We start from the raw sequence: 20,874 nt of genomic DNA on the forward strand, positions 1-20,874 counted from the left end.
CTCTTTTTTTGTGTGTATTTTTTTTAACGGTACTCTGAGCAACTTTTACTTTTTACATCTTTACTTTTTATATTCATTATTTTTAAGAATACTTGAAACTCCTTTTACTTCTCGACTTTCTTTACTTTTTTAATTTCACTACACTCTGATATTAATGTTGACTGTCAAAGGTAATTCTAATAGTCAAGTCCATAAATTCCTGCAGCTTTTTAAAACATGCAACACTAACTCAGCTTTACGTTTAGTTAATTAAAATGAAGCTCAGTAAAAATTAACAGATATCCATGAATGCAACACACGTAGTAAAAGTTAATCATTCTGCTTAAAGGGCCAGCGACAGGCGGCAGTGACCTTTTGCAACACTAGTTATTAAGTCATTACATCGCTCAGGCATTATTTAGAGCCCCAGCCGTGCCCCGCCAGGTCCAGGGGGGAGCCAGCGCCCCGCCCCACTACTCCCCTTCCCTCTCTTCCCCCCCAACACGCCCGCCACACATCCAGCATCGGCACAAACACAAAACGGAAGAGCTCGTGAGATATGAGTCTTAATGAGCCCCCAGACATGTTTAAACCCTCCTCTCAGCCCCCCTCATGCTGACTCCGCCCTCGCCGCCGCCTTCCGCCTCCCAGCGCCGCCCACGAGGTCCTTCTCTCCGTCACTTCCGTCGCGTCGTGTGGGCGGGGCAGGAGACTTCAGGAGGCAGGGCAGACGAGCACAGCCGAGAGGGGCACCCGTGAACACTGAAGAAGTTAGGCTGAATGTGTGGCGGAGTAAATAGACACAGAATATTATGCATCAATACATGGTTAGATATAGAGGTACATGTTCTGAGGGGACGAGAGAGCCATGTTGAGTCACGGGTGTAAGGGAGTGTGTAAGGACTGGAAGTGACTGAAGCTGCCATGTTGAGTCACGGGTGTAAGGGAGTGTGTAAGGGCTGAAAGTGACTCAAGTTAAGTTATTGCTGGGAGTGGTGTGTTGCAGGTGGAGGGGTGAATTCAATCTCACCCCGCCAAGCCCGCACCCCGTGACTAAGCGTGGCTCTGTCCTCCCCCCAACACCCTCTTCCCCTCCCCTCCCCTCCTCCCCACCCCAAGGTTAATCATCGTCATGCAACTGCCTAACTTTCACTGGCAAGAGTAAGTGACTGATGCAAACCTTTTATAGTGAACTTTTTATTTTATTTTACTTTTAACTGCAACTTTACTTTTATTTTTACTTTACTTTTAACTTCAACTTTACTTTTAATTTCAACTTTATTCAACAACAAATTTACTTTACTTTTTGATGATATGATAAAGTTTGTACGTTACGTTAATAAATGAACAAGAGTATTAAAGACTATATGCTACATGATTAATCAGTTTTTTAACCTAAACTATCTTAACCTAAATTAGCCTAGTTTAAGACATATCCAGATAGTATAGAGGCATAGAGGCATAGAATATAGATGAAGCAATGGTCAGGCAGAGGATGGGCGCCGCCAGCCAGACAGGTGAGGGGCAGGTGAGGAGCTGATGAGGCGGCGGGACACTGGCGGGAGTTTGGAATTCACAGCTAATTCTACACCATTGGGATGCTGCTCCCCAACCCGGCACCCCCTTGTGACTACCCTCCCCCCAGGCTCCCCCAGTGTCCCGCGGCGCCACGAGGAAGTGATCAGATATGCTGTGGCCATGCTGAGGTCAGGGGGTCAGCGAGGGGCCGGTACTGCTGCTGTTCCTCCTGCTGTTGCTGTCTGTGTTGCTGCTGCCCCCCGCCGACCCTCACAGCACGCACAGCCACAAGGGAAAGTTAAGTAAAGCATTGAGGTAAAGATAACACAGGTAACACAGGTAATAACAGTAATATCACCCCCGATTAGGTAAGGGGACGGAGGGAGAGGGTTCCAGGACCGCCGGCCAGACTGTGACGCCACTCTCAGCATCCCGCCTCTTCCGCCTGTTACCTGGCCGACACCTGCCCCCTCCCTCACCCCTCCTCGCTACCCCACACAGCATGAGGGGAAGATAAGGACATGAAGAGGGAGGAATGGCCGGCGGGGAACCACCAGGACGAGGCGCCTCACACACAGGTAACCCCGCACGGCCAGACAAACAGGTGGGGTAACAATACACCCATGGGAGTAATGAGGTGAAGGCCCGCCACCACCCGCAGAGGCCCCGGGCAGCGTGGCGTCAGGAACCTGTAGGGAGCTGAGGACATGCGCTCTGGGACGTCTGGCGCCAGTGACAGTACGCCCAAACCTAACCAGCCAACAGTTACTCGTATACATAACAGATGAGAACACGCCTAGCAGAGGAGGAAGGCGAAGTAAAAAGGAAATAGAGGGAGGAGGCAGAGTGGGACAAGGAGATATGGAGGATGAGTGAAGAGGCGAAATGGAACAAAGAGGAAGAGAATGAAAGGAAGACAAAGGGAGAAGGCAGAGGAGTGGAACGATGAGGAAAGGAGAATGGATGAAGAGGCGAAGTGGAACAGAGGAAGAGAATGAAAGGAAGACAAAGGGAGAAGGCAGAAGAGTGGAATGATGAGGAAAGGAGAATGGATGAAGAGGCGAAGTGGAACAGAGGAAGAGAATGAAAGGAAGACAAAGGGAGAAGGCAGAGGAGTGGAACGATGAGGAAAGGAGAATGGATGAAGAGGCGAAGTGGAACAGAGGAAGAGAATGAAAGGAAGACAGAGGGAGAAGGCAGAGAAGTGGAACGATGAGGAAAGGAGAATGGATGAAGAGGCGAAGTGAGACAAAGAGGAAGAGAATGAAAGAAAGACAGAGGGAGAAGGCAGAGGAGTGGAACGATGAGGAAAGGAGAATGGATGAAGAGGCGAAGTGGAACAGAGGAAGAGAATGAAAGGAAGACAAAGGGAGAAGGCAGAAGAGTGGAACGATGAGGAAAGGAGAATGAATGAAGAGCGAAGTGAGACAAAGAGGAAGAGAATGAAAGAAAGACAGAGGGAGAAGGCAGAAGAGGAGGAGGAGGAGGAAAAGAAGGAGGAGCAGGGTACCGTAGTCTCGGGAGGCATAGTAGGACAAGCCGTCGTCGGTGACCCAGGCCTGCACGGTGACGAAGTCGGCAACGAAGGAGGGGATGGAGCACTTGAGGATGGCCGCGTTGCCTCGGATCACGAACTCGTCGCTCACTCGCGTCTCGTACGGCTGCGCCACCACTGTAACACCGCCCGCGCCCCCGTCAGGAGTACGCCCCCACAGATGCCACGCCCCCTACAGCTAACCACCCCTTGCCCGGCCCCGCGAGATGCCCCAGTGAGTGAGTGCGTGAGTGAGTGCGTGAGGGGGGGCGGGGAGACGATCGGTACTGGCGCTGAGAAATGACGGAGACGACTGCGGCAACGACAACGATGATAGATAGATAGATAGAGATAAAGACAGATGGAAAGATAGATAGTTAGATAGATAGACAGACGGGCTTTTTTTGTTTTTTATGCCCTTGAAGTGTTTCCATTGATATTATTTGATAGATACTGATATAGATAGATAGATAAAGAGAGAGAGAGAGAGAGAGAGAGAGAGAGAGAGAGAGAGAGAGAGAGAGAGAGAGAGAGAGAGAGAGAGAGAGAGAGAGAGAGAGAGAGAGAGAGAGAGAGAGAGAGAGAGAGAGAGAGAGAACGAGAAAAAGAGAACGAGAAAAAGAGAACGAGAGAAAGAGAGAGAACGAGAGAAAAAAAGGAGTGAACGAAAGAGAACGAGAAAATACGAGAACGAAAAAATAAGAGAACAAGAAAAAAGAGAACGAGAGAAAACGAGAGACCCCCCCCATCCCACCCCCTGGACCCACCCACCTCCCTAAAATCGGGAAAAAAAAACAAAAGAAAAGTACCAAGGCTCATAAAGTTCCCCCGTTCCCCTCACCAATTGCGTTCCTCGGGAGGGAAACAAAAGGCTTAATCACACGCCGCCAAGGCCCCCCGAGAGGACGCCCCCATTAGCAAACTTCGCGGCGAGCAATTAATTTTCAGCCTGGGTCCATATTCTTTAAACTATCCGGACCCCAAGGAGAACATTAACTGGGTCTTCATGGGTGATTTCGTGGTGGGTGAAGTCGTGTAAAACTATCACTAGGATCCCCAAACAGTCCATGAAAATCCCAGGAACTTCTTAACCCTATCCAGCTCCAATAACGACGATTTTCCAAGGCTGCGGAGAAGATTAACCGGGTCTTCATAAGTGATTTTCCAGCTCGATGCAAAAGTCGTAACTATCACTAGGATCCCCAAACAGTCCATGAAAATCCCAGGAACTTCTTAACCCTATCCAGCTCCAATTACGACTATCTCTCAAGGCTACGGAGAAGATTAACCAGGTCTTCACGTGTGATTTTCCAGCTCGATGCAAAAGTCGTAACCATCACTAGGATCCCCAAACAGGCCATGAAACCCCCTACAACTTCTACGAGAGGCTTTTAAAACACGCGAAGTGAGGCGCTGATAGGTTTAAAAATACGGGGTTTGATGTTCACCTGCACGCCGCGATACCTTAATGAGTCTGCGGTAAAGGTGAGATAAGGTGAGGTAATTTAAGATGATGGGAAGGTCTGGTGAGGTACGGTAAGTTAAGGAAAGGTGAAGTAAGGTACGGTACGATACGTCAGATGTAAGGTACAGTAAGGTAAAAATAAGATAAGGTAAGGTAAGGGTAGGTATAATTAAGTTAGATAAGGTAAAGTATGAGACGGGAAGGGAAGGAAAAGGAAGGGAAGGGAAGGGAAGGGGAAGGAAGATCGGAGAAGGAAAAGGAAGATAAGGGAAGGAAAAGGAACATAGGGAAAAGGAAAAAAAGAAAAACTGGGGAAGGGAAAGGAAGGTAAGGGAAGATACGGTGAGATAAGGTATTGTAAGGGAACGGAAAGAAAGAAATGGAGAGGAAGGAACGGGAAGGGGCGGTAGGCAGATTAGGGAAGGGAAAGGAAGGGAAGATACGGTAAGATAAGATAGTTAGATAAGGGAAAGAAAGAGAAGGAAAGGATGGAACGAGAAGGGAAGAGACAGAGAGGTAAGGAAAGGGAAGGGAAGGGAAGGGGAGGGGAGGGGAGGGAAGGGAAGGGAAGGGAAGGGCAACTAAGGACGGGAAAGGGAGGGAAGGTAAGATACGGTAAGATAAGATATTGTAAGGGAAAGGAAAGAAAGAAAAGGGAAGGATGGAACGGGAAGGTAAGGTAAGTAAGGTAAGATAAGGTAAGGTAAGATACGGTAAGATAAGATATTGTAAGGGAAAGGAAAGAAAGAAAAGGGAAGGATGGAACGGTAAGGTAAGGTAAGGGACGGTAAGGTAAGGTAAGGTAAAGTAAGGAAAGAGAAATGAAAGGTAAGGATGGAACGGGAAGGTAAGGTAAGGTAAGTTAAGGTAAGGAAAGAAAAATGAAAGGTAAGGATGGAACGGGAAGGTAAGGTAAGGTAAGAGAAATGAAAGGTAAGGATGGAACGGGAAGGTAAGGTAAGGTAAGTTAAGGTAAGGAAAGAAAAATGAAAGGTTAGCTAAAGGTCGGAGGTCTAAAAAGCAAAGACGAAGCCTACACTATACACACTTTTCTGCCCTGGCCTTTCTCTTCTTTTCGATATCTTTTCCTGACGTCAGAGGATCGGCAACACACGCAAATGTCGCGGTCAATTATGCACGATCGCTCACATGCATAACGAGCAGAGGAGTGATGCGTGTAAGGCTGGGACGGCTTTTACGAACTCGGCGGTAAATGACTCGGCAGATGGAAAGGAGAAGGAAGGGAGAAGGTACTGTCTTGAGCCTCCCTGTCAGCGTCTCCTCCAGATAAAATAGAATCTGAAAAAAAAAAGTTTGGGGAGGATGAAGATAACAGCGACGTCTGGAGGAAATGAAGGAAGGAAAAGAGGAAAAGAAAGGCAGAGGAAGAGGATGATGGAAGGAAAGGACTCATAAGCAAAAGACTTAAGCAGGAAGGTAAAGGAGAGTTCAGAACGTAGCGAATAAAAAGGATGAAGAAAACTTGTTAAAGGAGAGATGAGAACGTGAGAACACATGAAAAGAAGGACAATTTGGAAAAGGAGAATTGAGAACGTGGGAATAATACGTAAAGGAAAAGGGAGACTTGAAAAAGGAGGAAAAGGAGGATTGATAACGTAGAAAAATGGGAAAATGAGAAGAGACTTGGAAACGAATGAAAAGGAAAAACTTACAAATGGAGGAACAGGAGAATTTTAAATGAGAACCAAAGAAAAAGAGAGACTTGAAATAGGAGGAAAAGGAGGACTGATAACGTAGAAAAATGGGAAAATGAGAAAAGACTTGGAAACGAATGAAAAAGAAAAAAAAGACATAAATGGAGGAACAGGAGAATTTTAAACGAAAACCAAAGAAACCAAAAGAAAAACAGACTTGAAAAAGGAGGAAGAGGAGGACTGAAACGTAAAATAATGGGAAAATTAGAAAAGAGACTTGGAAACGAATGAAAAGGAAAAACTTACAAATGGAGGAACAGGAGAATTTTAAACGAGAACCAAAGAAACCAAAAGAAAAACAGACTTGAAAAAGGAGGAAGAGGAGGACTGATAACGTAGGAAAAATGGGAAAATGAGAAAAGACTTGAAAACGAATGAAAGGAAAAATAACTTATAAATGGAGAAACAGGAGAATTTTAAACGTGAAACCAATGGAGAGGTATCAGCAGTAGGGAGGAGGGAGAAGGAGGAAGATTAAAGAGAGTAAAGGAGGAAGATAAAAAAGAGTAAAGGAGAAAGATAAAAGAATAAAAGAGAGTAAAGGAGGAAGATTAAAGATAGCAAAGGAGGAAGATAAAAGTTAGCAAAGGGAAGGAAAAGAGAGAGGCAGTGTTACCATGTTCTCGGCCCGAAGTGAACCGCCGCCCCTCGGAGTCCACCCACGACTGCACGCTCACGAAGTCCGCCACGAAGGAGGGAATCATGCACTTGAAGATGGCCGAGTTGCCCGCCAGAACATCTTCGTCGATCACCCGCGTCACGTACGTCTGCGCCACCACTACGAACGACACCACCATCACCACCACGCGATACTTAGTCAGGCATCACCACTTAGTCATCACCACTTACATACCCTGACAACACTAACGAAATCACCACCACCTTGAAACACTAAAGCACTCCCTGCCTGACAACACCACAACACCACAACCACCATTGCTACTTCTAACACCACCCAATATGACAGCACTACCACCAATGTCACCACCACCACAACCGCCATACCGCCGAATAGTGACTCAGCATCATCACCACCACCACCATCATCATCATAACTACTAACACCTTCACTACACTACCTGCATCACTTAATTACTTACACCTACACTTCTGACAGCATAATCACCCCCACCATTATCACCAACATTACCTGCTCACTCTTGACAACTTAACACCACCACCGCTACCACTACCACCCCGCCACCACCACCACCAACAACAACAACAACAACACAACCAGCATCTGTCATCCCCGCTCTCATTACCAAATCTTTTATACTTTCATCCCATTCTCTCACTGCATCGGTATTTCGTCATCCACTGGTATAATTTCACCATCACCACCATCACCACCACCATAACGTCCCCTACTTGCTTAATATCATCACCAATATCATCATAACCACAACGGAATAAATCTTCAATCACCACAATCATCACCACCACTATTTGGTCTTCTATTTTAATGACATAACTACCAACCACCATCCCCATTACCAAACAAATCTTACACCACCATCATCACCACCATCATCATCATCACCATCAGTACACTATAAGGTCTTGTACATTACTTTCCTAACATCACCACTGCCACCACCATCATCACCACCACTATCAGGTCTACCTTCTTGACATCACTACCAATCACCATCCTCACCATCAAACAACCTTACACCACCACCACTACCACCACCATCATCACCACCACTATCAGGTCTACCTTCTTGACATCACTACCAAACACCATCCCCACTATCAAACAACCTTACACCACCACCACCACCATCATCATCTTCATCACCATCACTACACTATAAGATCTTCTACGATACTTTCTGTACATAACCACTACCACCACCACCATTACCAAACAAGCCTATCATCATCATCATCATCATCATCATTATCAACATCATCATCAACGTTGAAACTGACACCAATGGGTTTTTTTCTTTTCCTTTTTTTCCTTTACGTTTCAAAGTACATCAATGGCGGGATAGATTTTTTTTTTTTTCGTTTCCTCGTTTCTTTCAAAGCCCCCAAAAAGCGTCGTCTCCTGCACCTCTCCCTCTTCAAAACACCTCCTCGACACACACACACACACACACACACACACACTCATCAAACGCCCCGCCCCTCCCCCTTTCATCCCCCCCCCCCCTACAGACAAATAAGCATATCAGAAATCTCTACGTACGTTTGTTACAAGATAGACAAAAAAAAAAGAAAAAGAAAAAAAAGCATAACGTCTTTTGTCATGCGTCGGTAAAACGAATTCCTTCTCTTTTACGGCTCCCGAAATGGCCTGACCCGCGGCTGTGACATGGGCGATAAGGTGTGTGTGTGTGTGTGTGTGTGTGTGTGTGTGTGTGTGTGTGTGTGTTCGAGGGAGAGAAAGAGAATGGAGAGAGAGAGAGAGAGAGAGAGAGAGAGAGAGAGAGAGAGAGAGAGAGAGAGAGAGAGAGAGAGAGAGAGAGAGAGAGAGAGAGAGAGAGAGAGAGAGAGAGAGAGAGAGAGAGAGAGAGAGAGAGAGAGAGAGAGAGAGAGAGAGAGAGAGAGAGAGAGAGAGAGAGAGAGAGAGAGAGAGGAGGAGGAGGAGGAGGAGGAGGAGGAAAAGAATGATCAGGAAGAGGAGGAGGAGGAGGAAAAGAATGATCAGGAAGAGGAGGAGGAGGAGGAGGAAGAGGAGGAGGAAGAGGAGGCGTATCATGACAAGAACCAAGAGGAAGATTTACCTCCACGCAAACCCAACATAAAAACAACAACAACAACAACAACAAGACCATGGCGGCTTTGAGTGTGACGAGCGCGGAGAGACACAAGAAGAGGAAGAGAAGGAAAAGAGGGAGAGGGAGAGAGTCGTGATGATGGACGAAAAGGGGGCGAGGGGGGCGTAGATGAAGGGGTGAAGAGGGGAGACATAAACAAAGGGTCGTAGAAAAGGGAGGTAGAAGGGGATAAATAAAGAAGAGGAAGGGAAATAACACGAATAAATGATGAGAGAGAGAGAGAGAGAGAGAGAGAGAGAGAGAGAGAGAGAGAGAGAGAGAGAGAGAGAGAGAGAGAGAGAGAGAGAATCATAACCCATTCTTGGCACGAGTCTGTAAGCTCAGCGGGGTGTTGGAACCGTTGTAGAGAGAGAACCTGCAAAGAGAATCGGGCGAAGTGAGGCTCCCAGGACACCCGCAGGAGGAGGAGGAGGAGGAGGAAGGAGGAAGAGAGAGGAGGACATCAACGAGAGGGAGAAAGGAAGGAATGAGGAAAGATTAACGAGGGAAATTAACACTGACATCGCAAAGACACGCGTCATATCCATCACCATCATCTTCCTCCTCCTCTTCCTCTTCCTCCTCCTCCTCCTCCTCCTCTCCGCTTTACCGTAGTTCTCCGAGGCAACATAAGTCCGCGCCTCGAGGTCCTCCCACGCCTGCACGCTCACGAAGTCCGCCACGAAGGAGGGGATGACGCACTTAAGAATGGCGGAGTTCCCCATAAGCACACTCTCGTCCCACACTTGCGTCACGTACTTCTGGGCCACCACTACACGGGGGGGAGGAGGGGAGAGGGAGAGGAGAAGGGAGAGGATGGGGTACTTCAGAAGACCGCCACACATACACCCACACCTACACACACACACTCACACACACACACAGAGCAAACATTCAGCACCCAACGTGTAATATCAGGCAATAACACACCCACGGAATGTTATAATAAGCCACCACGGACACAGGACGGGGGTGAGGGGGAGGCTTAAGGAAAAGAGGTAAACGAGCCTAGAGCGTGTCCCAACGAAAGCTAGACTCGTTTCTCGTGGCCGATGGGGAGGTGGACGGGCGGAACGAGAGCCAGGCACGAGACGGCGGCCGGAGCCAGGCGGAAAACCGGCTCTTAGATGCGATATTAGTTGTCCGGATGGCGTGATAAACTTGAAAGAACGGGAAGGTGGCGAAAAGGAAAATTGTCCCTTTGCCGGAGGACGAGGAGGAGGAGGAGGAGGAAGAGGGGCCGGAGGAGGAGGAGGAGGAGAAGAGGAGGAGGAAGAGAAGATCTGTTTGTCTAGTCGGCTCAAAGACCAGAACCACTAGCAAGGAAAGGGACAACGACACACACACACACACACACACACACACACACACACACACACACACACTGGAGGGAAGGGCGATGGACGGTACACTGATATCTGGAAGCCGTGTTTGCGTAATCCGTGGCTTGGAGGGTTGAGGCGAGGAGTGAATGTTAAGTGACACGATGGAGGGCGAGGCGGAGGGGCGGAAGAGTGAAGGGGTGGGAAGGGGGTAGATCATATGGTAGAGGGAAGGGTGGAGAGTGAGTTGAATGGACGAATGAGTAGTGGGGTGGAAGCACGAAGAAGGGATGTAAGAGGGATGAAGAGCAATGACGAAAAGGAAGACTAAAAAACCTTAAATAAAGTCTTGAAGGATGAACGAGAAAAGAATCCCACATATTAACCGATAGAAAGAAAATTTACGATAGACAGGAAGACCCAGATACTGACCGATAGATAAGACACCTAAATAAATAGATAGATACAAATAAATCCATCAATGAAAGTGTAATCCGACGTGATCAAAAGAGGTATTAATTGGGCTCTTCAAAGCTATCGGCGCTGGAGCAATCACAGGGAATACAAACAGACATACAGATACACACAGGTAGTTGGGGAGGCAGGTAGGTAAGGGGAGAGGTAGGCAGAGACACAGAGACACAGGTAGTTGGGGAGACAGGTAGGTAAGGGGAGAGGTAGGCAGAGACACAGAGACACAGGTAGTTGGGGAGACAGGTAGGTGAGGGGAGTGGTAGGTAGGAAGGCAGGTATAACAGGTAGATAAGTAGATAGTTAGGTAGGTTGGTTGGTAGGTGGGTGAACAAACCGAACATATACAAAAGTGGACTAGAAATCGAACCTAAAACCAGATATGAAAATGTGTTATAAAGAAAGTGAGACAAAAAGATTTAAGAAAGAATATATTGCTCATGGATTCTCCCCCTCTCCTCTTCCCCTCCTCCCATGATCACTCCCCTTCCCTCCCTCTCTTCTTCCCCTTTCCCTCCTCCCCCACGATCACCCCCACCCAAAATAGCTTCCACAAGAACAACCCCAACCTCCCCCCCGAAAAAAAAAAGAAATTGTAATAATACCTCCATCATTTTCTTCTTTTTTCTTCCACGAGTGAATTAACGAAGACGGCGCACTGAAAATAACACAGTATCCGTCCCTCTACATCGTCAACGCTATACGAGGAAGATACACAGAACGACTCCATACAGAAACAGTTGTAGGCGTTGTGACTAAAAAAAATCTCACTAAATAGTCTTTCGGTAATTAGAACTCGTAGATAAGGTTCCGTCCAGCGACATGATAAGAGAGGAGGAGGAAGAGGAATAAGAGTGAACGAGACAAGGCAACAGAGAACGAAGTGAGAAAGGGAGAGGAAGAAGAGAAGAGGAAGAGGAAAGAGGAAAAAGAGGAATGAACGAGACGAGGCAATAGAGAACAAACAGAGAGAGGAAGAAGAGAGGAAGAAGAGGAGAGAGTAAAAAGAGGAATGAACGATACAAGGCAACAGAACGGTGTGAGAAAGAGAGAGGGAGAGAAAGAAGAGGAAAGAGGAAAAAAAGAGGGAGAGGAAGAAGAATGAGGAACGTCTTTAAAGTTTCCGTTTCTCGACATGATAACGGAAGAGGAAGAGGAGGAAGAGGGATGAACCAGAAGAGGAAACAGAAGAGGAATAGGGAGAGAAAGAATAAGAAAATAAGTTCAAGAAAAGGAAAGACAAAAGCGGAAAGAATAAGACAATGAAAATACGCAGAACGTCTCAATAAATTTTCATTCCGCGCCAGATAAATGAAGATAAAGCAGAAGAGGAATAGGGAGAGAAAGAATAAGAAAATAAGTTCAAGAAAAGGAAAGACAAAAGCGGAAAGAATAAGACAATGAAAATACGCAGAACGTCTTAATAAATTTTCATTCCGCGCCAGATAAATGAAGATAAAGCAGAAGAGGAATGAACCAGACGAGGAAACAGGAGATTAATCGGATGTGGAGGAAGAAGAGGATTGAAAACAAGAGAAATGGAAAACAGGGAAAATCAGTAAAATATAAAACAACGAAAAATAAACTTAACAACAACATTTTAAATTACCACTCCAAACTATAAGACGCCTCTGCCCCCGAAATTGAACCCCTTTTCGGCCACCTCCTTGGATTCTTTTTAGGAGCAGCGAGTAGCGGGCTTTTTTTTTATTATTATTGTTTCCTTTTTTTGTGCCTTTGAGCTGCCTCCTTTGTTGTAAAAATAAATAAATAAAAAAAAAATAAAAAAAATATAAAAAAATAAAACAGGGTCGGAGAGGAAGAAGACTGAAAAAAAGATTAAGAAAAAGATAGAAAAATAATAAAGTACAAGACAAAGAAAATCAACAAAACATCTCTCTAGATTTCCCTTTCAAAGTCTAGAACATAAAACAGGACCGGAGAGGAAAAAGAAAATGGAAAATAAAGAGATGTAAAGACACAGAATGTTACTAAAATATAAGAAAACTAAGAAAAAGCAATAACAGAACATCTATTTAAGTTACCGTTCCAAACACACACACAAAAAAAAAAAGTTGGAGAAAAAGAAGAAAAAACAAAAAAATAACGATAAGAAACAAAACAGAAAGATAGTAAAGGAAAACGAACAAAAAAACAGAAAAAAAGAGTAAAGCAAAACACACACACACACACACACACACACACACACACACACACACACACACTTTCCACATCCCACAAAGCCTTACATCCTTCCCCCTGCCCTTCCCTCCCTTCAACCCCTCCGCACCCCTGTCCCTCCTCAGCATAGGTAATGACACGAGAACCTTCAAACATTCAGGTGGACTAAAACATCGCGCAGGTAGGTAAGGTAGCGTACACAGGTAGGTAGGTAGGTAGGCACGGAGGGGAGAGAGTGAGTGAGAGAAAGGTTGTGGTGGGGAGGGAGTGGAGGTGAAGTCTCTCTCCGTCTCTCCCTCCGCCGCCAAATATAACCTGTAGGACAAAGTTAAAGGGAAGGGAAGAGGAGGAGAAGGCCAGCCAGTCAGCCATCTGCGTCGTCGTTTGCACCTCACCGAGAGCAGCGTTGTCAAATTATCGTACACACCGTATTGCATATTCGTAGTTTCTGACTGATATATCTATAGCAAAAACAAACAAACAACAATAAATAACAGTTTTAACGCTAACTTTAATATTCTTTCGTTATTTGTGTAGGTACGAGAGTTTGAGGCTTAAAAATTAAAAATACTATGCGGTGAGTACGATAATCTGGCAACGCTGACCGGGACCCAACATCACCACAACATCGCACTCAGCACATCGCAATCTTCGGTTCCCGGTCCATAAGTATACCCGGACACATCGGTACTGGACGGTTTTATCGCTGACTTTACTTGGGTTTCGTTACTAGTGTGGCTACGATGGTTTTGTGGGCCTGGAACTGATGATAATTGCGATGTTCTGAGTACGATAGTTTTGTGGGCCTGAAACTGATGATAAATGCGATGTTCTGAGTACGATAGTTTTGTGGGCCTGAAACTGATGATAATTGCGATGTTCTGAGTACGATAGTTTTGTGGGCCTGAAACTGATGATAATTGCGATGTTCTGAGTACGATAGTTTTGTGGGCCTGAAACTGATGATAAATGCGATGTTCTGAGTACGATAGTTTTGTGGGCCTGAAACTGATGATAAATGCGATGTTCTGAGTACGATAGTTTTGTGGGCCTGAAACTGATGATAAATGCGATGTTCTGAGTACGATAGTTTTGTGGGCCTGAAACTGATGATAAATGCGATGTTCTGAGTACGATAGTTTTGTGGGCCTGAAACTGATGATAAATGCGATGTTCTGAGTACGATGGTTTGATTATAGCGCTGCCGAGGACCTGAAGGGAAGAAGGTGTTGTGTAGTGTTAGGCACCTCACCGAGACCCAACATCACCACAACATCGCACTCAGCACATCGTAATCTTCGGTTCCCGGCCCATAAGTACACCCAAAACACATCGGTACTTGATGGTTTTATCGCTGACTTTACTTGTGTTTCGTTGCTAGTGTGGCTACGATGGTTTTGTGGGCCTGAAACTAATGATATATGCGATGTTCTGAGTGCGATGGTTTGATTATAGCGCTGCCGAGGACCTGAAGGGAAGAAGGTGTTGTTAGTGTTAGTTAGCTGGTTGTTTCCTCTTCGGTGGCTGGCAGGTGAGTCACGTTGATTGGGTGTTTGTGTACCTGTCGAGGCCTGAGTGTTAGGTGTTTATGCTACTTGATAGAGAAATAGATAGATAGAGATGGAGATAGATATAGGTAGGTAGGTAGGTAGACATAGATAGATAAACAATGAAAAGCAGAAGGAAAGAAAGAAAATAGCAGATATATAGTTAAGAAATGAAAACAAGGAAATCAACAAATAAAGAAAAAAAAGATAGACAAAGAAAGTAATAATAAACCAGAAGGAAAGAAAAATCAAATAGCGAGAGGATGAAAACAAGGAAAGTGATAAAGAAAATGAAAAATATAGATAGACAAAGAAAATATGATAAAAACAAACGGAAAGGAAGAGGAAAAAACATAAATAAATAATGAAAACAAGGAAATTAAAAAGAAAACTGAGACATAGATAGATAAATAGACAAAGAAAATATGTCAGAAAAAAACATTAATAAAAAAAATAAAGACAGGAAAACAAAAAAAATGAGTGTGTGTGTGTGTGTGTGTGTGTACCAAGGCCCCGTCAGTAGTACCATAGTGTTCGGAGGCCACGTAAGACACCCCCTCGAGGTCCTGCCACGCCTGCACGCTCACGAAGTCCGCCACGAAGGAGGGGATGACGCACTTAAATATGGCCGAGTTACCCCTTAACACGCTCTCGTCCAGGACTTGGGTGAGGTAATCCTGGGACACCACTGAGGGAGGGAGGGAGGAAGGGAGGAAAGTAGACGTATTATAAACGGAGGGAGGGAGGAAGGGCGCGTGAGGAGGGGAGGTAAGGAGACGCATTATCAAGGGAAGGAGGAAGGGAGGAAAGGAAACATATAGAGGAGGAACGATTGAGGGGAGGAGAAAACGAGTAAGAAATATATGAAAAGGAGATTGAGAGAAGAAGGAACACAAAATAAATAAGGGAAAGGAAACATATATAGAGAGAGAAGAAGGGAGGAATGACAGAAGAAAGAGGAGATGGATGAGAAATGAAGAGAAAGGAGAATATCAAAGGGAGGAAAAGAAGATAGATAGAGGAGGAACGATTAGAGGAAGAGGGAAAGAGTAGCGAATGGAGGAAAGATGATCGAAGGGAAGAAAAGGAGAGAAAGGAAAATGACAAAATAAAGAGAAAAAAAGATATATAGAAAGGAAAATGAGTAAAGAAAGAGAAAAAATGTAAGAAATGAAGGAAAAGAGACGAGAATATGATCAAGTGAAGGAAAGATGTGAAGAGGAAAATATAAAAGGAAGAAGAGGAAAGAAAGGCGAAAAATAATAAGAGAGAAACGACGGAAGGAAGAGGAAGGAAGAAACAGGAAGAAGAAGGAAGAGACTAGAGAAGAGAGTAGAGGAGGAGGAGGAGGAGGAGGAGGAGGAGGAGGTGAAGAAACGAAGATTAAATGCATGAGTCAGGAGAAACTACTTGAAGGAGGAGGAGGAGGAGGAGGAGAATGAGGAGGAGATTAATGAAAGAAGGGTGAAGAGAAAAATGAAGGTGAGTGAACTAGAGGGAGACAACTGAGAAGACGAAGAGGAGGAGGAGGAGGAGGAGGAAGAACGAAAGGAGAAAAACAGAATGATTGTGAATGAGAAAGAAAGAAGAAAGAAAGAAACTAAGAAGGGGAATTAGAAGGAAATGTTGCCAATGCTGGTTCGACCCTAAACACACACACACACACACACACACACACACACACACTACGAGAGAAAAAAAATGTAGTTAATATAAGAATCGAGTCGCGAAATCCTCTTGAAACGAATACAAAAATAAATAAATAAATAAATAAACGACTAAACGAGCTTAACGAATCCACAGAAAACGACGATCAGGTGAACGGAAACTTTAATAAAACTGACGATTAATGAAAAAGTGTGATGGAGACTCGCGTGGAGGGACGGCAGAACACGTGACCTGGAATGGAAGAAGAGAGAAAATAGAGAAAAAAAGAAAGTAAAGAGAAAGCTAAAGAGAGAGAGGTAGAAAGTCTTTGTTATCACCCAGTTTCAAGGAGTGTCAGGCGCCGGTACCATAGAAAAACAACAACAACAACAACAACAGCAACATACACGACCTGCAAATGGAGGAGAGGAAGAAAAAAAATATGAGAAATGAAAGAAAAGGAAAAGGAGTGAAATCTGTTAGTTGGAAAGGAGAGAAAGATAAAAAATAAAAGAAGAAAATAACAGAAAATGAGTAAAATCTATTAGTTATGAGTCTGTTCAGGGAGTGAGCGACGCCTCTGTCACTGTTGGAAAAGAGAGGAAGACTAAACCAAAATGAGAAAACGCAGAAAATGAATAAAATATCAAAATAAAAGAAGAAAAACACGGAAAATTAGTAAAATCTATTAGTTATCATTCTGTTCAGGGAGTGAGCGACGCCTCTGTCATTACTGGAGAGGAGAGGAAGACAAGAAATAAAAGAGGAAAACATTGAAAAAGGAGTAAAATTAGTTGTATTAGTTTTCATCCTGCGTAGCGAGTGGGCGGCATCTTTACCATAGTGCTCGGAGGGGTAGTGCGCGCGGCCCTCCCCGTCCACCCACGCCTGCACGCTCACGAAGTCCGCCACGAAGGATGGGATCAGACACTTGACGATGGCCGAGTTCCCGCGCAACACACTCTCGTCTACCACCTGCGTCACGTACCCCTGCGGCACCACTGAGGGAGAGCCGCCGAGTCACTCCCAGGGGCGGGGATGAGGGCCAGTAACAGGTGGGAGGGAGTGGACAGCGTGGGCGTGAGGGAGGGTTAAGGGGACGCAGCCTGGTTTAGTTTAGGTCAGGTGTGTGTGGCCCCAGGTAGAGAGAGTGAGAAGGAGGAGGAGGAGGAGGAGGAGGAGGAGGAGGAGGAACGAAGGAATGGAAGGAAGATGGAACGGAAGATAAATGAAGAGAGAGAGAGAGAGAGAGAGAGAGAGAGAGAGAGAGAGAGAGAGAGAGAGAGAGAGAGAGAGAGAGAGAGAGAGAGAGAGAGAGAGAGAGAGAGAGAGAGAGAGAGAGAGAGAGAGAGAGAGAGAGAGAGAGAGAGAGAGAGAGAGAGAAGAAGAGGAATTAGAAGGAGAGCTTGCCAATGCTGATTTATAATACTTAACACACACACACACACACACACACACACACACACACACACACACACACACACACACACACACACTACGAGAGAAAAAAATGTAGTTAATATACGAACCGAGTCGCGAAATCACACCGGACAGAAAAACAAAATAAAACAAAAAACAAAATCGTATGTTGTTGATTAACCTGCAAAAACAACCCTGCGTGCGTCTCCTAACACCTGCAAGAAATGAGAGTAGAGGTGGTGAAGATGTGGTGACTCTGCAAGGTAAGGAAGGTGGTGATGGAGGTAGTGGTGAGGGCGTGGATGAAGCAGCGGATGGGGGAATTACCGTGCGAGGCGGGGGTCGGGTGGTATATCCTGCCCTCCCCGTCCACCCACGACTGAACGCTCACGAAGTCGGCCACGAAGGAGGGAATCACGCACTTGAGGATGGCCGAGTTTCCCTTAAGCACGTCCTCGTCGTGAACGCGTGTCTTGTAGTCCTGAGTCACCACTAACCGGGGAGGCGAAGGAGGGCGAGGTAAGCGTGAGATTATATTGGCAATTCCTTCCTCCTGTTCCTCCTCAACGCATGCAGGTCAGTGGGAGGCTTGACAGCTTAACTTCATCTCCTTCCTTCCTCTCCTCTTCCTCCTCCACCAAAAATATAGGAGGAGGTCTAAGTTTCCCTCTTCTCATCACCTCCTTTTTCCTCTCCTTCTCCTTCTTCTCCACTAAAGATACAGGAGGAGGTGAGAATGGGTCTAAATCTCCTTCTTATCTCCTCCTCCTTCCTTTCCTCCTCCTCAGCAATACACGAAGGAGATAAGAAGGAGACTACACTGTCCATCCTCTAACTCCTTCTTCCTCCTCTCCTCCCCCCCCAAAAAAAAAAGTACAGGAGGTCAAAGTATAGGTTCAGATTCCTCGTTTTCTTCGTTTAATACGCTATTTTATGTGTCTTTTGTATATTTATTTTCATACAAATTTACATTATTTTATTGGTATTTTGTTTATTTATTTTAAGTCCTCTCCGTCACTACGCATGAACGAGGTCAGTGGTAAGCTTACACAACCCATCATCGCCTCTCCATCTTCATCTCCCTACTCATCCCTCGGTCTTGTCCTCTTTCACGCTACAACGTTTAGAATTGTGTCGAAACTTAGAGTCATCGCATTTATCATCGTGCTCTCCTTCTCTACGCGCATTACGGTCCTCATTCACACTACAACGTTTACAATTGTGTCGAAACTAAGAATCATCGCATTTTTCATCGTCCTCTTCTCCACGCGCATTACAAACGTCTTTCACGCTACAACGTTTAGTATTGTGGCTAAAATAGAATAGTCCCATTTTTCATGTTCCTTCTCCTCCTCCTCTTCCTCCTTCTCTACGCGCATTACGGTTCTCATTCACGCTACAACGTTTAGTATTGTGGCTAAAATAGAATAGTCCCATTTTTCATGTCCCTTCCCCTCCTCCTCCATTCGCATTAGAGGACACGAAAAGGAAGACAGCGTGACTTAATGAAATCTGCATCCCCATTCCTCCTCCTCCTCCTCCTCCTCCTCAGTGCACCGTCACCTTCACTGCCTTCGTCACCGTCACCGCCACGCCCTTTTCTACTCCTCAGCACGGAATGACATGAGTAAAAGAGGATACAGGAGGAGAAGAAAAGAGAAAGATACAGAGGAGGAGAGAAGACGAAAGGTGGAGAGGTACAGAAAGAAAATAAAAGACAACATCTCACATCAGCCATTTCTAAGGGTCAAAGAGGGGGTCAGTCGGGTATCCAATGAGATTCTTAAGGTTCACTACCACCAGGGTAATAAAACTACCCTGGAGATGCCCACAACTCCTACGAAAGCCTTGTCAAATATGTGTTCTTGGGCAGCGAAATGTCTTGTATTACGACCTTTAATAACGCAATCCAAAACCGGTAGACGAAAAATCAAACGAAAATGAAAAGCTTTGTGTGTGTTGGCCATTAAAGGCTTACAATACAACGATGACAAAAAGGTAAAAAAACAACCTCATTCCACCACTAAAAAAAAAAAAAAAGAAAAAAAATCGTACTTGTAGAGAGCAAACCTAAGATAAGAAAAGTCATGTTAATAAATTCAAGGTGGGAGAGAGAGCGAGACGTAAACACCTGCAATTAAAAAGGTGATTACGTGGCGGCGTCGGACAGGTAAGGGAGCACACACCAGCGCCATTACCATAGTTATCGGCATTGGGGTAATAGGAGTGACCCTCGGAGTCCACCCACGCCTGCACGCTCACGAAGTCCGCCACGAAGGAGGGAATCTCACACTTCATGATGACCGAGTTGCCGCGGATCACATACTCCTTGTCGGCGTGTGTCTCGTAGGGCTGCGTCACGACTGTGGGGCGAAGCGGCGATCTCTTGTTTACTCTCTGGGCTCTCCCGTATGACGCCCGCTCCTGACGCAATCATACCTTCTCTTAACGCATTTCAACCTCTTCCCAACGACGGCTACATCTCATCTCCTTCTTCCTTTCTTTCCATCTTCTTTCTCTATTCCCTCTTTCTGTTTCATTAGCTTTCTTTATCTATCTATCTATTTTTCTCTTCCTTCCTTTCTACCCTATATTCCCTCCTTCCTTTCCTACGGCTACATCATCTCCTTCTTTCTTTCTTTCTATCTTTTTTCTTTCTTATTTTTTTTCTCTATTCCCTCTTTCTGTTCCATTCCCTTTCTTTATCTATCTATCTATATTTTTCTCTTCCTTCCTTTCTACCCTATATTCCCTCCTTCCTTTCCTACGGCTACATTTCATCTCCTTCTTCCTTTCTTTCTATCTTCTTTCTTTATCTTTTTTTCTCTATTCCCTCTTTCTGTTCCATTCGCTTTCTTTATCTATCCATCTATTTTTCTCTTCCTTCCTTTCTACCCTCTATTCCCTACTCCTTCCTCTTCCTTCCTGCACGTGACTCATTTCAACCCTTTCCCTACGACTCCCACTCCTGACGAACTCCTCCCTACACGTGACGAATTTCAATCCTCTCCCCTACGACTCCCACTCCTGATGAACTCCTCCCTACACGTGACGAATTTCAATCCTCTCCCCTACGACTCCCACTCCTGACGAACTCCTCCCTACACGTGACGAATTTCAATCCTCTCCCCTACGACTCCCACTCCTGACCTACTCCTACCTTCTCGTAAAGTATTTCAACCTCTCCCCTCCGACGCCCACTCCTGACGAACTGATATCCCCTGACCAATTCCACTTCTTCCCTACGTCGTCCACTGCTCACGACAACGACAAGGTAGAGAAAATCACGTCACGGTTCGGTGTTA

At 45.4% G+C, this 20,874-nt stretch overlaps 1 protein-coding gene across 50 annotated transcripts in view; it reads right to left on the minus strand.

Annotated features, from left to right (window-relative positions):
* LOC126984177 (cell adhesion molecule Dscam2-like) overlaps positions 1 to 20,874 on the minus strand; it is a 236,353-nt gene that overhangs the window by 150,558 nt on the left and 64,921 nt on the right. For 2 of the 50 annotated variants that reach the window (XM_050837645.1, XM_050837598.1), the window contains exon 3: positions 17,897 to 18,061. The exons of 43 other annotated variants lie outside the window; for them this stretch is intronic. In XM_050837645.1, the coding sequence (XP_050693602.1) occupies positions 17,897 to 18,061 (165 nt within the window). Of the gene's footprint in view, positions 1 to 3,007; positions 3,170 to 6,827; positions 6,990 to 9,592; positions 9,755 to 15,029; positions 15,192 to 17,896; positions 18,062 to 19,767; positions 19,933 to 20,874 lie in introns of all 50 variants that reach the window. 5 more of the 50 variants (XM_050837600.1, XM_050837610.1, XM_050837604.1 and 2 more) reach the window with 5 other exon arrangements.

Source organism: Eriocheir sinensis, chromosome 56 (assembly GCF_024679095.1).
Source record: "Eriocheir sinensis breed Jianghai 21 chromosome 56, ASM2467909v1, whole genome shotgun sequence".
NCBI lineage: Eukaryota > Metazoa > Arthropoda > Malacostraca > Decapoda > Varunidae > Eriocheir > Eriocheir sinensis.